The sequence below is a fragment of the Chaetodon auriga genome, chromosome 16 (assembly GCF_051107435.1).
Source record: "Chaetodon auriga isolate fChaAug3 chromosome 16, fChaAug3.hap1, whole genome shotgun sequence".
Lineage (NCBI taxonomy): Eukaryota > Metazoa > Chordata > Actinopteri > Chaetodontiformes > Chaetodontidae > Chaetodon > Chaetodon auriga.
Window position 1 is genome coordinate 22,231,421 of NC_135089.1, and position 23,902 is coordinate 22,255,322.

The 23,902-nt window shown below is 40.5% G+C and overlaps 1 protein-coding gene across 1 annotated transcript; it reads right to left on the reverse strand.

The window, feature by feature from the left end:
• Positions 1-143: 143 nt before the first annotated feature.
• On the reverse strand, positions 144-23,028 carry LOC143333966 (mitochondrial adenyl nucleotide antiporter SLC25A23-like). Its single transcript, XM_076752396.1, has 10 exons — positions 22,324-23,028; positions 13,826-13,949; positions 13,585-13,672; positions 12,346-12,457; positions 11,868-12,026; positions 10,740-10,892; positions 10,359-10,472; positions 9,452-9,619; positions 6,544-6,694; positions 144-6,426 (listed from the first exon to the last, which is right to left on the reverse strand). The coding sequence occupies exons 1-10, from the start codon at positions 22,513-22,515 to the stop codon at positions 6,242-6,244; spliced, it is 1,446 nt and encodes a 481-aa protein (XP_076608511.1). The 5' UTR covers positions 22,516-23,028; the 3' UTR covers positions 144-6,241.
• Between the last annotated feature and the right edge of the window lie 874 nt (positions 23,029-23,902).

The following is a 23,902-nucleotide window of genomic DNA, read 5'->3' on the forward strand; positions in this document are numbered from 1 at the left end:
CAAGCAGATGGTACAGTATGTATGCACACACTGGTTCAGTGAGCATCTCCAGTGGCTGACTGACCTCTGATAAGTGTTTAATGCAGTGTAATCCCAAATGTAACTTTTATTAAAAGTAGAGAAAAATGCAATATGGGAAAAGAAAGACTTAAACGTGTTCTTTATTTCCATCCATTATTTAAAGCGCATTTAAAACCCTGCAGGTACAGTGTCACCTCAGTCATACAGCTTTAGCAAACCAAATTCATTATTTGGTATCAAAATTCACCTTGTTTAATATTTTGGAAATTACATTCTAATATTGTAGCACTATTATATCAGTCTGTTTTTCCACACTCCAATGTCCAGTTTCAAGTGTGAATTGTGAATTGTAGGAGCTGAACACTAATATGTTTGAGATACAAATATCACTTTTTGTGCATGACTTCCGAGTAATAAAGTTCTCCAATGAGTTGAATGGTTAACCCTTACTGTGAAACATAATTTTTGGTTCTTATCTTTACAAATTCACTACATACTTGAATCGAATTTATCCTGCAAACTTTGTGTGGTTACCATTTATTTCTACCATATACCTTTGTCTGAACTCTCCTTTTAACAAATGTAGGCTGCTAACTGTACTGAACTTCTCCAGCAGCAGGAAACGCAACAACCTTTAGATACACAGGGACACAATCTGAGTAAAAATTTGTTACACATCTGCTCCTTTACAAAAAAAGTGGGTATTTTTTAGAGAGATTTTGAGCAAAGTATGGCTTTAAGATCACTAGTTTCAGAGCAGGAATAAAAGCGTCTCAGTTAATAGTGTAGTCAGCATGAGCTAAGAAATCAAATATGAAAATAATTTTTATGTACAGTCTGCAAACAGCCTGTCGATAAAACTCTAATACTTATTTCTAAGTTGAAATAACTGAAACAAATATTTATTCAGCTTAAACCCCATTATGTGAAAGAACTTGTCAGCTATCTTATATACACACATTTAAACACATTTAAAGCTGCACCAATCAATATTAGTTATTTTCACAATAATTAATGTGCAAGGCGTCACTTGCAGTGATGAACCCACAGAGAATTCTCACCAAACCTGCAGATCCCCTCAACTCTACAGAGCTTTCAAGCCTCTTTTAGCTCATTGTTTTGGTTTTTGGACCCAAAAACTCACATCAAACTTGTTGCTGCAGCAGCAGGCAGCTTTTTATCAGTGAAAAAGCTCTAATCGATCCACTGTACATTATCTGCTCAGCACCACACAGCAGACAGGCATAGTTGGAGACTAGATCATAAACATAGTGGAGCATAAATGGGCTGTTAGGAAATCCCTGGAGCAGGGATGTTGAGGTTAACAGCAACACCTTCCCTCAACAGACCAAAATAACGAAGAAGCATTAACATAATTTCATTGGAACACCTTGTTTTGCCACAATAACTAAAAGAGACAAAGCAAAAAGAACTGGAAATGGAGATGTGGAATTAGCACTTGCCAAATTTCTGCTAAAGCGTAACAAAATGATGAATGTAGTAGTGATTCTGGGTTCAAGCGTTTGTGCACTCAATGGAAGGAAACAGCTCAATCGACCACAATTGAAGCCACAAGCATGATGTGAGTGACTTTCACATGCTTCACAAAGGTGAGCAAAATCATTTCAGCCAGTTCAATTTTGTTTAAACAAATAGTGAGACTTATCACAGACTTAATTGATCATCACAAAGCCTGCAGCATTTCAGTGATTACACACTCAGAGCGCTGCCATTATCCCACCTTCATCAGATTTGAACGAAACACTGTGTGTAGGTTCAGGCGATATCACAGAATGTCTCCGGTGAGTGTAATCAGGATTGCACAAAGGCTTCTTGGGTCATGATCAAATATGCGACAGACCATGCCCACTTATGCCAATCCGTATGACACTTCAGATTCTGGCTCATACTTGGCCCCAGAGCATGCACAGCTAAATTAGTGAAATCCTGTCTATCGAGTTTTCAGGTACACATTTTTGGCATTTATGGCGCCCCCTATGAGTTGAGCTCAAAATGCTTCAATTCGCAAATTCTCAAACACAACCTGAAGGTATATACTGAGATTTATGATGATTGGGCAAATGAATAATGAGTTATGGCCATAGCTAAGCGCTCCCCTTGCAAACATTTTGGTTGATGTGTTTGGACTGATCTCACTCATTTGTAGAAATGTGTATCTCAGTCCCACGATGCTGAATATCCATTTTGGTGTTGATACAGTCAAAATCAAACCAGTTCTATTTATGTTATTGTTTTTCAAAAACTTCAAGCTGTCTGTGGGACCCCTTCAGGGCATGAACACTCATTATAATAAACCAGCACAAACACAACAGGTTTTAGCCCTTTGGGGCTTGAATCCTCAATATTTATGACCCACTGTTTCTTTCTTTCTTTCTTTCTTTTGTTCTTTCCTTTTTTACAACACATATTGCAAGGGAAGGCTAAAACTAAATATAAATCTGAGGTTAAAAAAAACCTCCAAGTAACACGATCCCTCTTCAAGCAAAAAGAAATAATCCCCTCTTGTCCTAATAATTTTCCTCCAGTCCTTGAGCAGCTACAGAGCCAGGTGTTTTTCTCAAACCAGAGCTAAATGGAGAGTGAATTCAAATGAAGGCTAATGTTGCTCAATGTCTGCTGAAGGTGTAAATTGGCTATCACTCTATTTGCTAATACATGCACCGGGACAACGTCATTGGGTGACAATATGTCAATGTTGTATTTACAGCTTGCTCCTCTGCCTCCAGCTGGCCAGAAATTAATTAGTGCAGCTTTAAAGGTGACCATATACAAATAAATGTTAAATAAGGAAACAGTTGTACAATGCTGACACATCATTTACTACTGAAGAGTTAGAGCCCTCCTCTTTGCACAATGTTGCTGATTTGATTCCATCACTGAGGCATGTAAAGTGCACTACACATTCAACTCATATAGATTATTTATCAAAACTAGAAAGCTCTTTTTGTGGCATTTGATATCAAACACTTCAACAGCTCTGTCTTTTGGGTTGAAAATAGAAGAAAGGCAATACAGTCCCCACACACTGAAGCTAGCTGGCTACACTTTGACAAAAGGCTTGGAAACATGCACTCATGCTTTACAAATACTGTATGTTATGCTTGCAAGGCCCCAGTGGAAACAAGCATTCATCATTTCAAGTACTCTTGCAAGGGAAAAACTAAACAAAAAAAAACTCTTTAGGGAATTAGGCATTCATAAGCATAATAATATAGATGATGCATGTCTTTGCCTACTATGCAAATAATGACATTAAATTTTTTTGGGAGTGTGTCACCACTCCCTTGACATACAGTTGCTTCAGAACTGAACCAACAAACTACTACAGAATGTTTTTGTGCAGTTCATATTCAAGTTATACCTAAATATGATAAAAATCATGCACAGATATACAACCATTTATTTCCCTCCTTTGTCTTGAAGTAATTCCATATTCCATATTCTGACACTTGCAGGTAAATTGTAGATTTTTGGCTGAAGCTCCAGTGCAGGGAACAAGGAATAGAATAGTTGAAAATAGCTTGATTTGCTTTAAGTTTATAAAATATATTACAAGTCAGAAAATCGGATGGTTTGTTATATTTGGGATGACTAATTGTCTGCCTCCAAATGTGCCACAATGCTCACAGAACACACTGGCCTCTAGTTTCAGGGCAGATAGACACAGCAGCAAACGCAGCAGCAACGTGTGTTCACTCTTTAGTCTCCTCTTTTCACTGGTTCACACTGCCTCCAAGTCCTGATGTGGGTGTTCCACCTACTCTCAGCATCTTTTTCTACTACATCAACTCTGGCGGACGGATCTTTTCTGGAGAGACTCTGGACAGAACACACAAACTGTCCCTATCGCGTTATTCTGATATCACATGTTCCACTGATGAATATCTATGTGGTACCACATAACTAATGTTACTATATAATGTGATAAATTACAGTTCATTCTTGACGTTAGACATACAAAACAATCCCAACTCAAGGTTTATTTAGGGACTGTACAAACGTAGCTGGGGTAGGTAGGGGTCATGTTTAGTTTTATGAAAAGGGAAAAAAGAGGCTGAGACGCCATGCTTTAAAGCTTCAGGCACCAGCCGTGATCTGCACTGTCCCTCAATCAGAAAAAATATGGAACCCCCCTCTTTACTGACCCCCATACTCCTAATAATTTTCATACAGTCCCTTTTTAGTTTTTCCAAAGCTCCAGAAAAAGGTAGTAATGGAGCTTGATTTGGATTTTTTTGCTCAAACTACTCTTTCCACGGTCAAAACCACACATGCACACATGCATATGCAGGCCATACACAGTCGAGCCAGGGGTGTCACACTATTCCACTGATCAATAGGTGGCTGTAACAAGCCAAGATGTGTTGCTATGCGCCAGTAAGGGCAGGGGAGAATGGAGTTGTATGGGGCAGCATGGTGAGAGAGGGCCTAATCGCCCCTAAGTCCTCTTGTAAGTAGAAAGTTGCTCCTCAGACCCAAATGAACAGGCCCCCTCCCATCAATGTCAGGACTGTTCTATAGAGGGGATCTAACCCACATCAGGCCAAAAACCTCCTACGGGTCGGGGGCAGCCTAAAGCAGAAGAAAGCAAAGAAAGCAAGGACCAAGGAGGAGGGGAGAAGGAAAAACAAACGAAATGAAACCATAACATAAATATATGGATAAAAAGGGAGACGAAAGCTGAATTACTTAAGCTTATTTATATCTTGTTGTTTCCCTCTCTTGCCTTGTCATGTCTCATATGTGTCTACCTATTAGTCACTTGTCTTACACTATTAAAAAACAAAGGAAGGGGAGAAGATTTCAGGCTAGTAAAACACGAGTTAAGGAAATACACTCTTCATGCTTGTTTGAACTCAATGACTGAAAGCATGCTTCATGAACAGCACGGAATGTAAACAGAACTTTTGTTTGTTCCAATTAAATAAAGTTAAATACACCACTGGAAGATATCAGTTACTTCTGCCAGCAGCTGGAGGTCAATATTAGTTTATCTGGAGGTTGATGGATCTCAGAGGTGAACTGAAAACAAGTAAACCTCTGTTAACCTCTGATGAGGTTCATGATATGTGGAGCTCAGATGGCTGGCACAGACAACACACAGCTCATTATTTGTAATTAGCTCCAACTTCTTTGTCCAACTTTGTCCATATTGCCTCACTAAACTGCCATGAAACTAGAGTCCACCTGCTTGCATGTCATATCCCGGGTAATAGTTATCATGCTATATCCTGAGCCCTTTAAGTTTTTGGACAGCAAATCATAAATTCAAGGGTTGTCCCTTACACCTCACACCTGTGTAACATTTCAAAGTCACACGATTAGGGCACAGAAACAAAACACCAGTGCATCGCTGTTCAAATACTTAACTGCTGCCAGATTACTTGTACCACTTCACAGTCCTTGTTTTACCGCGGGTTGCACTGAGATGCTGAGGGTTAGACATGGGTAGCCACGAGCAGCACTGACAGATCAAACAAACACTTAAGATGTATTCAGCATATTAAAAGTTTGTCTAGAAAAGTCCACTGAGTAGAGAGCGTAGATGCACCTGCATTAAGGGATACCGCTGTCATGTCTTTCTGTCACTGTGTCAATGCACTCTGATGAATGGAAATGTTCTGTCCTTTCTGATTAGGTAACACTGCCTTTCTACAGGGTAAACAGTCAGAGTTTTACTGCTGTTGAGCATTAAACTACAGTCGACTGTCATGAAAGCATAAGGAAGTTAGAGAATGCATTGTGCAATATACCTGAGGCCACATTCAGGAAGTATTCTATTTTACCACAAGTTCTCTAAAGAAGCAATAAACTCGTTCTTGGTTTGGACCACGTCAAAATGTTAAACTCCAAATAGACTGGGAATAAATGCATTTCCTGTAGGTATGTGGCAGAGTGGTGACAGAGAGGACAAACATTTACCTCATTCTCTTCTCCAAATTCCACATGATCTACCTGCAAACTACTCGCAAGTTACACAAGCTTAGACCCGACTGAGTCAACAGGAAGTGCAACATTCAGCAGTATGATCACCATCAGATTAATGGCTCTGTTCTCCTCCCTCCTCATCCTAGACTTCCTTTCTTTTTCTTCAGAGGTCTGAGGTGCTGCATCATCGCCTCCCCTCTGCTTCTTCTCACAAGCATAATAAAGTCTTTGCCTTCTCTGTCCTTCTTGTCATCAGTCCCTCTTCTTTGTCTCAGTAGTAACCTACCCCGAGGACTTTCTTCATGTGCTCGTACACTACATAGGAGATGCTGACAGCTGGAATGACTTTGAGGAAGTTGGGGGTGATGCCACGATACAGGCCAGGTACACCTTCATGAGATATGATGTATTTGAACTGGCCCACCATGGTCAGCTTGGGTTTACCCTCAGTGATGGCTGAAAGATGAGGAATGATGGAGGTTACAGAGGCTCGTATGAGAAGCAGATTCATTGCTGGATCATTGTTCATGCTCATTATGTTTAGAATATGTCTGAATCTACAGTATATCTCACCTTGTGCCTGCATACGTGTCCGAATGAGAGCAAGGGGATAGGATGCAAGCTGGCCGCAGGTGCTGGAGATGGTACCACAGCCCAGCAGGACCAAAACTCCTGGATCTGCTGAATCTACACAGTACCTCTGGAGCCAAGCGTTCTTCAGAGTCTTAAAGCATGAGCAGTTGGAAAGAGATGGAGTGGAGGAAAGTGGTTTTCGAAGAGGAATGACAAAAAAATGACAGACAGACAGTGAGTCGCTTATTTTATTTCAAAATAAAGTGGTGTAAAAGGCATTTCAGCACGGCCTGGAACCCTTGGAACGATTTTAACAGCTTATCTGTGAATTCCTCAGTTTTCTGATGTTTGTGCTGGAATGTTACTGCACTGACATCCCAGAGATTATTCATCAGTCACACAGCGCAGTTGTGACTGAGATGTTTTTCACTGTGTTGAATGAAAGAAATAACTCTCTTCTCCCTTGAAGGGAAGATCAATTCCAAGGCTGCTGATATTCTATCATTTTCTCGTTGTTGATCAAACATATCAGTTATTAGGTAGAGTAAATGCTACAGCAACTCAGTGCACCTTCTATATAAATCTGTCTTGAAATCACTGGAGCTACTATTTGTCATCGTGCCAAGTGACAGGGAGAACAACAAATTACAGTGTAACTTCACCTTCCTCTTGAGGCGCTTGAGACTGGATGACAATCTGATCTGGCCGAGATGCATGAACTACATGATCCTTCCAAGTGTAACTATGACAGAAAGTCTTCAGGGTCTGTCCCCTGTGATAATGGCAGCTTAAGTAATACTGAAGTTAGTCATTGTTCTCTCTGTCTTATTAAAACAACAGGAAGAAAATGGATTCCACCAATTTAAACACATATGGTGATAGTGAAGACGTCATGTGCTGGAAACTTTTAGGGTTAGGCATTAGGACCTGACCTACCATGTTTGCCGTACCAATCAGGCAGGATGTACGCATTGGGTACAGAGAACTGGATACCACATTCAAAGATGGCATCCCATTTATTGCTATGAAAGTAGCTGACTGAGTGCATACACTGGAAAAGCCACGGCAAGCTTCTATGTGCTTCTGCACTTTTGGGCCCAGAGCATGTGCACTAGAGCCTGTCTCCAGCTGAGCTGGTTGAGAGACTGTGTGTCAGAGACTTCTGCTGGCTGAGCCAGCTGACTTCCTGTTGGCTCCCCACATACATGAATGAGATAAAATATCTTAATCAAGCTCCTCTAGACTTCCAAATGTTATTGGATTGAATGAGTCAAATTCTGTGAGTCATTAGTCATTGACTCATTTTGGGTGATTTGTGATGCAATTAAATTAATAAACTGCAAGTTATCTTTTGGGTCTTTTATCAAATAGCTTCATGGATATTACACCTCCCACTGGACTGGAGCAGAGCCGACTCTGATAGCCCAGGAAAACTGAAACAGACTGAAATCGGATTTGTAATCTGGCTAACACAGAGGCTAAGTTATGATGACCAGTCTGGAATTAAGAGCAGTTGTCCTGACTCCTGAATCGAGTCCAGATCTGAAAATAGGTCTGAACCCAAGCTTTAAAAAGCCCATAAACGTGACATACTAATCGTTGTGAAACAGTCCTTTGGTGTTGCCCATAGACAGCCACTGTTCCCGCTGCTACAGCAGGGCCTGCAGGGTGGCCTTTAGAAATGTGAATGTCTGTACCTTACATGAACTATTCTTATATTTTTTGACCAAGTACATTAGTGCTGTGAATTGATCAACTACTCTTGATGGAGAGGCTCAGCTATGATGTTATTGAGTGAAAACATTTACTGAGGGAAATGAAACCATCCATTGCAATTCCCGGGACTTGACAAACATCAAGCCAAAAACCAAAAACATTACTGCAGGTACCGGGCAGAGTGGGGAGGGAAATATTCAAGGAGCATTGCTGCTGTGTTAGAGCCAAAAAACAAAGTTTTTTGCAAAATCTGCAAGAATTTGGTATTGCGTTTCTTCTTTTTATAATGACAGACAGTTTTAGATTAGATTAGATTCAGCTTTATTTGACTTCATGAAGAGAATGAATTCATTTTAAATTTTATTCAATGTAATGTATGGGAGGCGCCACTGTGGTCATGTGACCACACACATCATCAGCTCTCCTCTCCTGAATTCCACTCATTCTCATTTGGTCACCCGAGGCTTAGTGTGTGAAATGTATTGAAAATATCTTAAATCCTGTCTGGATTATTCTGATATGGGACACTTGAACTGACAAATATGCAAACGTGGTCATAGAGCTCCATTACTGTGGAATAAACTACTAAAAATACATCAATGCTCCTTCTTTACCAACATACACACACACACACACACACACACACACACACACACACACACACCACTTTGTAGTTTAATTTGACTAAATCCCAAACATATACACCATACTGGATCCCCAAATACTGTGGATTAATCCATCACTGAAAATAGTCCCCAACAAACGCACTTTGCCCTCCTCTTTGAATCTACAGTCACCAGCTGTTTTCAGAAAGTCATTCAGCCTTTTTAAAAATGAAACTATATATTTACGTGCGCTATTTTTTGAGATCTAATTTAAGGTTTGAGAATGATATTAGGGGTCATTGGGGGCTTGGGGCTTAGAGCCACAGACAGGCTGAGGGGGTTGGACAGTATACATTGTTGGTTTGGGTCTTGTCAAGGGATTCACTGATAATAAGAAAAAAGTAGAATTATGGTTGCTATGTTATCCTCAAACGAGCAATCACCTAAAAATTAGTATTTTTTTCCTCGTTCACTTCACTGACTTCCTATGTATAAAGTTGTGCCAGTGGTTTCCACTACAGTTTACTTGTTGTTGAAGAGTGGTTAAATGACATAAAGTTACTTAAAACAGACACATGGAAACACACCTCATACACAGCCAAGTCAATGCCAGCATAGGGGATGATGCCCAGTGTATTTGGCAGGTACCCCCTGTAGAATGCCCGGAGTCCCTCTGTCTTCAGGATCTGTCTGGCACAATCAGCCATACCTGAGTACTGTCCTGTCTTCCTCAGTGTAAGACGAGTCTTCAGCACCTAAACAACAGAGGGAGAGATGAAGGTTCAACAAACTAAAACAATGCAGGGAACGCTGACAGTGAGGACAGAAATGAAGGCCTGGGCTGGATGTGCTTGTAATGCCTGGCTTGTATGCTTTGTCATTATACTGCTACTTGCTTCAATTCAAAGAAGTCCACTCAGAAATCAGGACTCTCTGCTACCAAAGCTACACCATTGTAAGTCACTTTATAAATAAAATAACCACATCAGAAAGCTCTGCTATTCACACCTGCACAATATGTGAGGAGCTGATTGGCACCAATGCTGGACTTAAAGCGGCTCAGCACATCTTTAATCCAACGACACGTGGTGCTTGGATGCAACCTTGGTTCATGAGTCTTACAAATGAAGTATTAAAATGATGCTTGTATTGTCTCAGAAAACAGGCACTAATGTTTTTATACAGCTCTGTGAGAGCACCATGTCCGCAGCAGAACACTAGCTACACACAGAATACTGTATTTATTCTATTTGTCATATGCAACGCAGAACAAAACAGCTCAGACAGGACATGACAAAATGTTGTAGAACAGGAAAAGTAAAAAATAACCTTATATCAAATAACAATAATAAATGACACTTACAGTAGAGTGAAGACACATTGGCAACCATTTGTCTTTGAAAGCAGGTGTTGTATGTGTGATGTACAGCCCTTTCTGCATGTGAAAGCCCTGTCTTAATATGAACCTTGCGATTCCGCTCATTTTAAACTGACCTCCATGGGGTAGATGATGGTCTGGGCAGTAGCTCCTGCCAGAGAGCCAGCAATGAACCTCTCTTGTACCCTTAAACTGCCACCCTCTTTACTGCCTCGGATCAGCCACTTGATCTGGAGTAAGAGAAGAAACAGGTGGAGGAGAAGGCATATGGCATGAGTGATAGTGAAATGATGCAGCATGAGAGGAAGAATCTGATTATCCTGACAAGGATGAAAATACTGCAGGATTCATTCACCTTATGTGAGACAGGGGAATTGTTAGGTTTTACGCTGAATTAGCAATTACTTCTAATGACGTTCCAAGATGAGCTAAGCAAACACTCAGCAGGCTAGCAGATAGATTTTCTCTCCGTTATTGATAGATTGGAGTGCACTGACCTGTTCATAGGCCATAAATTTAATGGCAGACTCAGGGGCAATCTTGAGGACATTAATGCCATTTCCCCTCCAGAGTGAGGAGATACCTCCTTCCTGGACCATCCCCCTCAGTCCAGACCACAGATTAATCCCACGGGAAGTAGAGCCATGCACCTGGAGACACAAACAGTGCCAGGTCAGTCATCTTACCACAATCTGTGCTGAATTTGAAATGTTACTGTAGGCCAATGTCCACAAGGAGCAGGTACAAAAAACAATACAAAGGAAGATAATTTCGCTGAAATTTTGCCCAAATCTTAACTGACCCAGTGGTGTTAGTCAGGTTTGTCTTGACACACTGGATATTTATCTGGGTTCAAACCGTTAATCAGTAATCAATTAGTAATATGCCAATAATTCTTTGTAGAAAATGACCATAATAAAGCAGCAGGAGGTTTATGGGTGCTGATGATCAGTGCCAGTCATTCTTGTGTTACATAAATGGCTGTTGACATTTCAAGCTTTAAACACAAGCAGAACCACTTTTTTTTTTTTTTTTTTCACTTTATCTGGAATGCTCCAACCACCCACCTGAACAACCCACCATGTGTTTTGCTCATGTTTGTAATTGAGTGTAAGTGCTGCAGCATTTGAGTGAAGACAGAACATTGTCAGTTTTCCACAGGAATCAAAAACAATGATGAGTCTGTGAATACTAAACAGTATTTCCTGCTATCCTCACTGGTGGGTTATGGATTTAACTCATCAGGCTGTTTGTGGAGATACAGTATGGACAACTCACCATTTCAGAATACCCTAAATAAACACATATTCCCATTGTAATGATATGCAGCTGAAGCTTTTATCTTTGGAGTCAGTTGCCTGACAGATGGTCATCTTGAAACTTGGGATTCAAATCTCATGGAATTAGCTAAGCAAAATAATGGGGGTTGTGGACAATATGCAATTATCTAATGTTGTAGTTTCACAGTGTGTCAGTGAGGACATAGTCTTAAGATTTCCGATTACTATTTTCTGATACATTTATCGAGACACTGTGATACACAATCTATAGTTTACATTGCAATGCTTAAAAAGTTCCTCCATTTAACTCTGTGCATCAGTGAGAGTGGCAGTGAAATGATCCACCTGCAGGAAGACTTTCAGTCGGTCCAGAGGAGCAGTTCCTGTCCGGGACACAGCACCTGCCATCGCTCCGGCAACCAGCTGCCTCCACACCAGACCTGACCGCCGCTCCTGCTCGGAGAACTCATCTGGCACCGTCAGATGTTCCCCAATGTCAAACATCTGTGACAACATTAGAAATTAAATCTGTTTTAATTTATTATTTATTTATTAACCATATATACCACATCACAAAGACTACACAATCTACATATATTCTCTAATCAAGTCATGGATGGACACACCAATTAGCTACCACTGTGTGCTGTTTAACAACTCTTGTGTTCAATTGCATCTGCCTTCCCCTCTCCTGCTTTGTTCTGTTAGGCGACACATGTCCTGTCCTGTTCTCAAAGGGTGAAGAAACTAATTATTGTCAGGAAGTCATCACTGTTGTTGTCATTAATTGGAACATCACTATCACTGGAAGCTGGTGACTCACATGAGAGTGTTTCCAGTGGTGGACAATCTCCTCCATGTTGTGAAAAGGGTTGAACAGGAAGTGATCACGCCATTCAGTCCAGTCAATGGTCATCGTGCCATCCCTGTCTATGCTGGAGCCAGAGTTACATCAGAAAATTAGAAAACATGCAATTCACTTCCATCAGCAGATCATTTACGGCTTCTAGCATCCCTCTTTAAACAACTTTAAATACTTCATTTCTCCCACAAGCTGCTAAGCTGTCAGTGTAACTTTAATACAAGGTACCTGAAGGTTAGACAGCATTATTATGGACGGCGATGACAAAGTGGGGTTGGTTGCTTGGTCAATCGCCTGTCAATAGTCATCAAAAGCATGAGAGTTTTCAAAACTGTTGGGCAGATTGTCATGCCATTTGGTCTGAACTAGAGAGCAGCCTCCTCCAGATGCAGGGCTTGTGGACAGGCAAGCCAGGCAGCTGCTTGGAGTCCCCGGCCACTAGGGGGGCCCCGGCCACTTATTTACAACGATTATTGATAGGCTTGGGCTTTCACGGATCTCTGTTGGTCCCTGGACCTCACTTTGAGAACCACTAACCTACTTTTTCAGTATTCATCTCAAATGTCCCAAAATTTGTGCATTTATGTGTGCCAAAAACAAATTTTTGAGGCATGCATGGGTGGGGTGGGGGGCCCAGGGATTTCTTGCTTGGAGCCCCAAGAGACCCCAGCAACGCCACTGGCCTCCTCCCTCAGGCTTTGCAACCACTAACTGCTTGAGATGCCTAACTGTGGCAGCCTACTCGCTCTGACATCTGTCCATGCATTAATACATGCGTATATATGTGTGTATTTCAGGCCTGAGTGTGTAAAATAACACCAGGGGGGAAAAAATGAATTGCATTGAAAAAGCTGAGGTCACATATTTGATGAGGGTGACCATCAATCATACAGTATGTTATATGGGCTATGCATCAAAAGTCTTTTACAGACATTTACAGTCTGTTATCCTGCAGAGAAACATGACTTGTGTGGGGTGTCACTCACTCAAACATCCTGTTAGATCTCTTCTGATGAAACTCACACAGGAATAGAAATAATAATAACGTATTCAAAAGAATTTGGTATGTAGGAAGAATGGGGAAGTGCTGTGTAAAAAGTCGTCTCAACACCATTTACAGAGATAGCACACACGCCCACGCACACGCACACACACACACACACACACACACACACACACACACACACGCACGCGCTGTACCTCTGCAGTATTCTGGAGGCCTGCTCCATGGTGACCTCCACTCCAAGCTTGTGCATTAAATGCTGGATCTCTCCCACATCAATTCGACCTGCATGTCAGAACAGAAGGTGTTAACACCTCTGTAAACAGCAGCCTGTTTCCTCTGTCAGTATGAAGCTAATATTCAGTGTATTCCTGTGCATCACTTGAAATAAGCACTGTAGCAGAAAGTGTGTGTGTCAAGTGTCAAGCTTGCCCACACCATCATTGTTGCGGTCAAGACTGTGGAACATGAGCCACAGCCTCTTCTCATGAGCCTGCAGGTACTGGGAGAACTCCTGGAAGTCCAGCAAACCATCGTGGTTGATGTCACTCTCGAGGACGATCTGTGGGGACAGAGGCAGACTGTCAGTCATTCAGCAGAGAGTACAGGCGAGTTCAGATGGGATGGAGCAGGTAGACATAATGGAGGGAGGGATGCACAGATGATGGTGTGTTGGTCATGTGGACAGCATGGATGAAACAGAGGTCAGGGTGTGTATACAGAGTGCAACCGATACACAAGTGAGGACAGGATGGAAGGCACTGTGCTCCCTTGAAAGTCAAGAAGTAAACCACATCTTACCTGTCTGCAAACATAATCTCTCCTCTCTTGATTAGGACAGAGAGAGAAAGAGAAACAAAGAATACAAGACTAGTTCCTGTGTACAGAAGCGTGGAAAAAACACTCATACTGTTCATTTTCTACACCTACACTGAAGCACAAGTGGAGTTACTTGCATAGTAAGATTTAAAGGAAAAACAAAAAGTTCACTTTTTTGCCTTTGGCAGTAACAACGGTTTAAAGATGTTGATCACTCACAAAACATGCAGCATGACATCAGCACACACAGCAGTGCAATCCTTGTGTTTCTGTGTTATATTTGACATTGGTTTTATCTTCTATCTTTGTAGTTGTCTTTCTTCTTTTTTGCAAAGCGTATCGAGTGATTTTAGACTTAAAATAAGCTTACTTAGCTCTTTTTCTAACACAGGATTACACAAGATGGATCATGCTCTCTAGGTTACACTCGCACTTAATTTGAATTAATTAGCTGGAAATACAGCAACTGAACACTGTCTCCAGTTTCTCATTTAGCACCAACTGACATGGTTATTTGAGTGAATTAAAAATTATGAGCATTATATTTGGAAACTACAAGGGCACGATATGCAAATCTGTAAGTGCAACTAGGATATATGTCTGAATATATGTCCACAACATTAGAATTTCACATCTGGATGTGAGTAAGAGTAGAATTAGTTGCATGATTTGTGTGCATTTATGTTTTACAATTTATTACTAGTTCTCCAATGAAACCACCAACCAGAGTGTTCCATGATGACTGCTTTTTGGTCAGTTTGAGGAACTACATGCGTTACTACACCTGAGGATTACTGGCACCTGTGAATGTGGATTATGATATGAAGTCATTGTATTTCTATAAATTCTACAAAAACAAAATGTTTTATCACGACTGAACTTTACCACCATCTACTGGCTTTTATGGCATTTATTCCATCAAGGCCAAATGTCCCATCTCTCCCGTCTTCCTTGGCCCATGCTGCACTCTTTCATGAAAGTTTCATGAAAATACTATAAACTTATAACTTAACTTATATAAACTTATTAATAGGATCCTTGGCAGAGGTATTAATTATAGACCTGTAAAAAAAGTATTACCAAAAACCAAAACTGGATTGGATTTTACTCAGGAACAAAGTCACTGCATCTCTACTTTCCATGAGCTCTGTGACTTTACAACCAGAGACGTTAACGGTCACTTGAAACAAAGCTCTGCCCCCTCAGGACTCTCGGCCTGTGCCATGCAGTAATCCAGCATGGAATGCACATGTCAACAACAGTGTGGTGTGATTCACCTATTACGGGCTCTGCATCAGTGACATGAAGAGTTATGTGACAGTCACACTTACAAAAAAAGAAATATAGAAATCAGTGTGCAGGTGCTTCAAAATCACTACAGCATCCCCTCTCTCTTCATTTCCTGTCTGCATCCTTACACTAATGTGTCCAATGATAGATAAAAGAGGAGTTGCCTGCACAACTTAGCGAACTATAATAATACTCAAAGCGAAATATACATACAAAAATCATTTACATTCATCCTCTTCTGCTCTAAACTGATGGCTAGAGTCTGTCAACAACTGATAAATGTGGTTCTGGATTTAAGTCTGTTGTGTTTTCAGTCACATTTGTTTGTCCATTTGTCACTAGGAGACCTAAAAACTTGTCAACAGACTTCAGTGAAATCTGGTGGAGGGGTGGGCCACAGAGCAACGAATAATTGATTAGGTTTTGGTGCAGATCCTGAATTGTTTCAAAGAATTTCTTTGTACGATTTCCCCATTTCACCCCTGTTGTGGCTGCTCAGTAACTGACAACGTGTAGCAAACTGTCAAAGGTGCCTCAGTTTTATAGAAAAATTCTACATGGCCTCTTGAAACTTTCAACACCCCTGGGTAAACAAATGTCCTGCTCAGGTTCACTTCAGGTAATTTTACTAGTTTGCTGGGAACGCTTGTCAACCACAAAGCACTGTTGAAAATAAGAGCCCTTAAAAGTCAGAAAGGGCTTCCAGCTTATGAGCCCATGCCAGTGGTATGCATTTCTGTACTTCCAAACTCGTGAGAAGCATTTTGATTTTTAGACATTGGGAATGAGGACACTTACGTGAAGTGAGTTAAGGTTGGCTGGCCCTCATTTTTTAAGGGTTTCATGTATAATTAGCCCTTTATGACACTGAACAGCACAGTTTCAGATTTTCAGTTAGTGTCTCTCCAAAGATTTGTATGTTGCCTGTGAGGAGGAGCAAAGAGGGTGTGCTTGTGTTCAAAGTGGCAGTGGCTGATCAGTGCAAATGCTCACGGTATATGGATCTTATTGGATGCCAGTGACAACAAAATACTTTTTTGTTTAGTTTGGAGGGTTTGTTGAATATAGCCTGTATTTATCAAACTTCTGTTCAGTTTAAGAATATAGTGATGATTTACTTAAAAAAAAAAAAAAAAAAAAAGTTTTTACTGGGAGTGAGGAATAAGACAAAGTGGCTTACTCTTACTCCTTTAAGAGCAGCTCCCATGTGATCATGATTGTATGCTCAGATTCATAGTCAATCAGAGACAAGGATAATTTTATTTATCTTCTAAGACCCTTGATTTTTCTTTCATGTGTGGAATCCTTCAGATACAGTGGCTGACAAGCCACTTGTCTCATATATAGTCTAATCATTGCTGTGTTTGCAGCCTTTTGCCGTTTGCAGCACGTTTGCCCTTGTCAGCCAGCGTATTCATACCTATAGTAGCACTGAACAAGTGAAATATAATCCATACTGTACAGATATCAACAGGGATGAAATAATATTAAATTGCCTGAAATGCAAACAAAAAAAACCCCAAAATGAAGCAGGAAGGCTGGAAGACGAAATACATCAGAGAAATCATATAATGGGGAGAATTCCGTACTCGTGACGAGTACAGGCCGTGAGGATGTGTGGAAAGTGATTGCAAACAAAATCAGAGTAAACTTTGTTGTTTGCCCCATTGATAACTGCAAAAAAGGGGGTGCAGCATCTTGTCAATTATTTGACTGAAATGCAAATAATAGGCTACAACTATCCTATCAGTGTTATTCACATTACTTCAGCTAAAGTATTACTTATCATGAACATCATAAAACATACAACCACTCCAGACAAGGGGAAAAGACTGCAGTCATTTAAAATATACTCTCAACCAACTTATCTGCATCTGAAAGCTCACTTTAAATTTGAATCTGCTCAGCTGTTTGAGTAGAGGAGTAAAAGTGAAGGATTTTTAGTTATATCTTTCATTTAAGTCCAACGTTTCACTTTAAGAACTTTGATAAATATGGGCCCTGGTGCTGTTCTGATTTACAGCTGTTTCCTCAGTTGGACAAACGACCAATCAGAGCTTTGTCGGTAGGATATATTGATTGATTCCACGTCTAACATGAACTTGGTTATTTTGCTTCACAAGCTGCTTTTGTTTCATGGTATGAAGCAAAACTTTGTGAGAAACATTTTAACCTGGTAATTCTTGCTTATATATACATGAAGAAGATATTTTAAAATGTGTTTGTTCTTCTTCATACGCACATGATCTTATACTCATGGTCAAACTCAGTCATTTAACCTTGTAATCCTGTGAGTGTTAGAATACAATGGTGTCTGTAACCAAGTGCATGGTGCAGGAATGTGTTTGATGTCCACTGCCATGAAGATATCAGTCATTTAGGAGTGGAAGCACAATTAATTTAATTAAAACAGAAAGCACCAAAAAGTACCAAGAGAGATGAAATAACAGTGTCTTTATACACTAAGCCAGGCCTGAGGAACAGTGATGGGAGTGTTCTGTGTTTGAGCTCCACACTGGGAAGAGTTAGAGTTAGTATAACTGTGTGTACAACTCTAGTTTGCTCTGTGTGAACAGGACAGCTCTGCAGAAAATGTCCTAATTACCTCAATCCCTGAGCACATACAAGGGCCAACTACAGCAGTGCATGACCAAGGCGAGGAGGAACAGCCAGTGCCAGTTAGGAAAGAGAGAGAGAGAGAGAGAGAGAGAGAGAGAGAGAGAGAGAGAGAGAGAGGATGAGCTTCCTCAGTTCATAAAGGAAGATATGAGGTCGCAGAGGAGAGGTGAGCACAGGAGAGCAGGGAGAGATAAGTCAAAAAATAAATATTTAATGAATTAATTCAAATAAATGTTCAATGGATGAAAATAAAAGATTTTTTTTAAAATACATTGGTTATTTCATCACAGTGGTCTTCACAAATGTTTACAACATAAAATACATAAGAAGTGGAACAACAGGGTGTCTGCAGGTCCTTGAAAAGTCTAATATATACTGTATGTAATTTCATTATTTATAAAATATTTTAATGCTGTGGATGGAAGTCCATGGGGGCTAGATTAAAATGACAATGTAAAAGCTCTTTGACATTTCATTTTCAAAGACTTATCTGAGTCTTAAATGGACAATATTCAAATAAAACAAGTGAAACAGCGCCCCCAGTCTACTGCATTTCACATGTAACTGTAAATGCAGTAGACTGGGGCCGCTGTGTATGTTGCATTTCATTTTAAAATTTGAATTTATGTCTGAATATTGTCCACTTTACAGCGTGTTAGACATTGAAAAGGATATGTCAACTGCTGTTTTCAAATCGTTAGAAAGTTGCATTTTCATTTTCATTTTGTCACCAAAAGAGCAATGTTTACATGTTCATCGAAATGCAACAGACTGAGGCTGCTGTTTTTGCTAATTGCATTTGAATACTGGCTACTTTAAAGCAGGTTAAGGCTTCGAAAATGAAATGTCAAACACCTTTTCCATTTGCATTTTAATATGGTCAGCGTACACCCATTGAAGTACGAGAAAGTGAAAACGCAAATTGGATTATAGAATTTTAGTTTTCATTTTAATAACATACACATAAGAATCATTTTAAAGTTATATTAACATTTAATATAGCCTGCTATGGGCTTCCACAGGATGGCATGTTCATTTGTTGTTTTGCATTGGTTTTAGTGAGGGAGATGTCGACTGTAGTGGGTAATTGGCTGACAAGTCAAGGGGGTTATGTGTGTAAATTGCTAGATTCCATGCTAGAATGACAGAGACTGAAGAAAGAAGATAAATTCATATCATAATTTATTCATATATGTGTGTTTGTTTAAAAAATATGATCGGGCCACAGCTAGTAGCTGGTCGTAAACTGCAGCTGTCAAGGCTGCTAGGCGACATACGACTCATTTTCACCTTTTTAAAGACTTCCATGTGAAATGTCTTGCTTTGTAAAACACAGTGGAATCACAAGAAGAGGGCTTAAAGGTTTAAGGTAATGCTGGGTAATGGTGAGTACTTAAAGTTGTGAAGTTTCTGCAGTAGAACATGTCTATGTGTCTTGGTTGTATCTGTACTGGACTGTGTGGACGGCCTCAAGGATGTTTCTCAGAGTTTGTGCTAAGAAGAGTCATGCAGCCATTTCCATACCCAATAAGATGACTGACTGACTTTGAAGTCAAAGACGGAGATAAGTGAGAGCCAGACCGACAAATCAGTTGTCAGCCAAGGTCAGCAGTGTAGCAGGTTTGTTTTACAGACAGACTGCTAGAATATTCATTCACAAAGCATTAGGTTCCTCTGCAAAGTGGGACAGGCTGTCCTTTTATGGTGTTGTAACCAGGGCACACAAATTAGTAACTGACTGGCAAGAGGTTAATTAACGATATGCTATGACAGTCTCACCCAAGGGACTTTACTATGCTGTGTTATGGTGCTATCACTATTACAGTCAGAAAAATGGTTCGTACCACAATTACCCTCTGTAGTCCGTGGCAGGGTTCTCATGATTCTAACACCAGACCGTACACTGTTGATATAAAACACTGCTGCATGCACCAGTGCTGAGGGTGCATTTTGTCTGTTAATAAATATCTGAGGTTGAAGTAAACTAAGAATATTGTAAATTAATTTTCTTTGCATCTTTAAACAGGAAATGAACTTTGCATATTGTGAATGTCAGTCACCTGAACACCTGAACACAACTGAGCCATGGCTCATTAGTAAGTAACTTTCTTAACTTTCCATGACTGATCCAAGTCAGAGCCTTGACCTAAAAATTTGCATTTATTTGCTTATTGTTACTTCTTGTGAAACAGCAATCAAATGGACAACACTATGAAGCAGCAAATTCCTCCACGTCCAGTGACTCTGCCTCATGGACTCACATCAGTGCTAGGTCAAAATTATGAGAAGGTTATTTGTTTACTACATATTTATTGTTATTTATTGATTTGAAAAGCTTTGCATGCAATTTTACTTACAAGATCAAAATTGTGAGCATTACAAGGCCAAAACTGTGGGATGGGACATCTAATTTTAGGGATATGAGTCATTTTTTAAATTACAGATACAAAGCCACAGTTTCACTTTGAATCTGAATTGTGACTTACCATGTGCATTCTCATTTTTTATCATTCAGAGTTTCTGTCCAGATAGACACAATCTAAGAATTTAGCCACGTTTTAAAGATAATTCAACTTGGTTTGTAAGCTTGAAGCAAGAGCTGAAAGACTGGAATGGAGCAATTTTGTTTTAGTTGAGCTGCTGTGCAAAAAGACCTGGCTTTGACAGTGTGGTGGCTGCCCTGGTTGTAATAGAGAAAACAGGAGTGTAACCCCACACACTGCCCTCAGTGCTCTCATGCTTTATTGAACAGTGTTTCAACTCAAGTAGTGTATTGGAAAGATCTCTTAATATAATTAGGAGGGTTACTGAGTGAGTGAATTGACTCAAAATGGTCCTGCTGGGATAAGAGCTAGTTAAAGCCAGTCGGGGAGATGCTCCTGTGCTTCCCTTCCTACATCCTTTAGCCTTGAAACACAGGAGAATTATTAATTAATTCCAGAATTCCTTGATCACAGTTCCTGCATCCCCAACTGACTGACTTCTGTCCATCCAGAAACTCCTGACAAAAAGATTTGGCTGATAATTATACATGTACTTTATGTAGTAATGATATTGAGGCTGCTCTGTTCATTCAGTGTTGGAGGGCTGAATTTAAGTGTTACTGCTAGATTTGGCAGAAAAGATTGATCAATCATTTATTTTAATATTAGCATAAAATATGTATTCATACACAAAGCTGACATGTAAAAAATAGATGATGATAAAAGAAAATAAAATCTAATAGAAATGACCTCTAAATGTTTTTTCATAATGGCTAAACTCATATTATAATACCATAAAAAGACAACGATCGTTCCTGTCTCTTTATGATTCCAATATGAACTGGATATTGCCTAACTTTTCTCATTTCTTAAATGGTTGTGATCAATGTGAAATTTAAATTGAGTTGTGAACACTATAAATGGACAAAGGGCGCAAAGCTGCCAGACTGAACTTGTGTTTTTAGGAAGTGCGAGTCTGCGATACACTTTGGCATTCAGGTGGTTAAACTTGTGAGAATATTGTTGCTAAGCATCTGACAACAAAGTGGATTGCTCTATTTTTTAGAACTGTTTCTGACTTGTACCTCAGGAACCTTGTTGTCGCTGGACCTTCCAGGCGGCACACATCTTCCTTACATGACGGGAAAAGTTCACAGCAGTAGATGTATATTCAGATTTTTTTACCCATGAAACTTCAAACTCACTTGCAAAAGTTTAGATCTCAGGGTCAGACTGAAACCTCAAAGTTAAAGTCAAAGTTAGTTTCAGCTCTAAACTGACCTTGAGTGCTGACATAATGTCGTCACACACAACCAAAAGACAGACACCAGCTGTTCATTTTAGTGCAGTCTTCTGATTCACTGATGAACTGCCACTGGGGACACACAATACAGAAAGAGCTGAAAACCACACACAAGTGAACCCCCCCCCCCCCCAACCATTCCTCATACGTAAAGACAGGCTGGATTGAAGTGAACAGGTTCCAGATGTAAATGTAAGTTATGTTGTAGCTTTGTTCTCTGCTACCTTTCTGTCTTGCATTTCTAAGTAGACCTGGTGTGTTGTGCAATAGGCTAATCAAATAGCACCTCATCACTCCATCACTGCATGTTTCCTCCCTCATGCCAGTGAAGCAGATGCAAATGAGCCCGAGCAGGCCAGCTGGAGTTTTCTCCTGCGCTGGAGCTAAATGTGTGTGAGCGCCTGTCCCAGCGTCAGCCTCACCTCCTCCGCCTCTCCCTGGTGTAAACCACGAGCAGCCAGTGCGGTCCTCAGTTCATTGATGTCAACCCTGCCATCTTTATTCAAGTCCAGCTGCTTGAACAGCTCCGCATATCTCCTCTCTCTGTCCGGGTCCACAGACGCTCCGCTGGCTCCGTCAGTCTGGGCGCAGAACAGCTCCTCGTCTTCGCCCATGTGAAAGAGAGGAAGCCGAGCATAACACTGTCAGAACCGAAGCGAATGCGAGGTTTATCCTTGTTTCCAGAGAGACCGGAGCGCTGCCTCACACCATAGCGGCAACAGAGATGGCTAAATGGAGACCTAAACGTGACTGCGCTGTTCGTCCGCCTCCTCTGCAGAGGAACTTTCCTCCCGGACAGAAGGATGGATGGATGTGGCTTGTACACGCTCTCGTGAGATTAATCCCCCTGTCAATTACATACTCTGTCACACCGGCACGCGCAAATCCATAGTCATCCTGAGGAGCTCGCGAATGAGCCGCAAGTTTTACCGCAGTCTGTCAAGCCGGTGCTGACACACGCGCGCGAACAGCCTGATGGCGTCAGGTTGTATTACTTGCATTCCACAATGAACAGGGTCAAATATGCCACACTAACGTTCGGGAAAATTAGTAAAATGCATTTGCCTCCACACTTCAACCCACCCACTGTCTCTGACGCCGATGCATCACGCGATACGCATGGCATGTTCAGCGCGCGCGCTCACAGCACTTCGCACGCTGCACACTCCAGAGAAGCACGAGAGAGAAGGTGTGTGCAGCTGTGTGAAGAACAGGTGTTATTCTGTTCGACCCGCTGCCGCGTGAAGGCAGTAGCTCAGGAGGAGCAACGCTCAGTCAGATGAGTTATTAAACTACAATCTGAAGTCATCCTTTGTGCTCCCTATTTTTCCACATCCAGCCGCATTGTAATGGCATTTTTGTGAATTTGCGGTTTGTTTACATCATAAAACTAAATAATACTGAATAGCCCATTTCTGCATCATGAGTAGCCTGCTTTTTCTTTTGCTTTTACTTTTGATACTTTAAATACATTTTGTTGCTACTAGTGTACTTTAACTAAAGTAAGATTTTGAATTCAGTATTTTACTTGAAATGGAGTATTTTTAAAGTGTGGCATTGCTACTTAAAAAAAGTTAGTTAAAATAGTGAAATATTTCTTCCACAGTGGTATACAAATGAACCAGAAAAAACAATCGACTATTATAACTATTATACTGTAGTCTATATGTTAATCTGGCAGGATACCAATAGCTTTCCTTAAATGAAAAATCTGAAAGCTTCATCCACTATTGATGTTGTGTTAGTTGGTAGTCCTGTGTGAGTAAAATGAGCCATTGATAGCTTATTGGCTATTAATAGCATTTATAATGGGGATTATGAGTTGTGACGTGCAACGAAGGCTAGTGAAGTGCCTGATCAGCATTCACAGGATAGAACTGAGAGACAGAGAGATTAATGGTCTCAGTGTTTTACACAGATCTTTATAGCCAAATACTTGTTTTTACATTTTAGAATTTCACTGACATCCTTGATCCAGAGATAACATACTTGAGCTGCTGT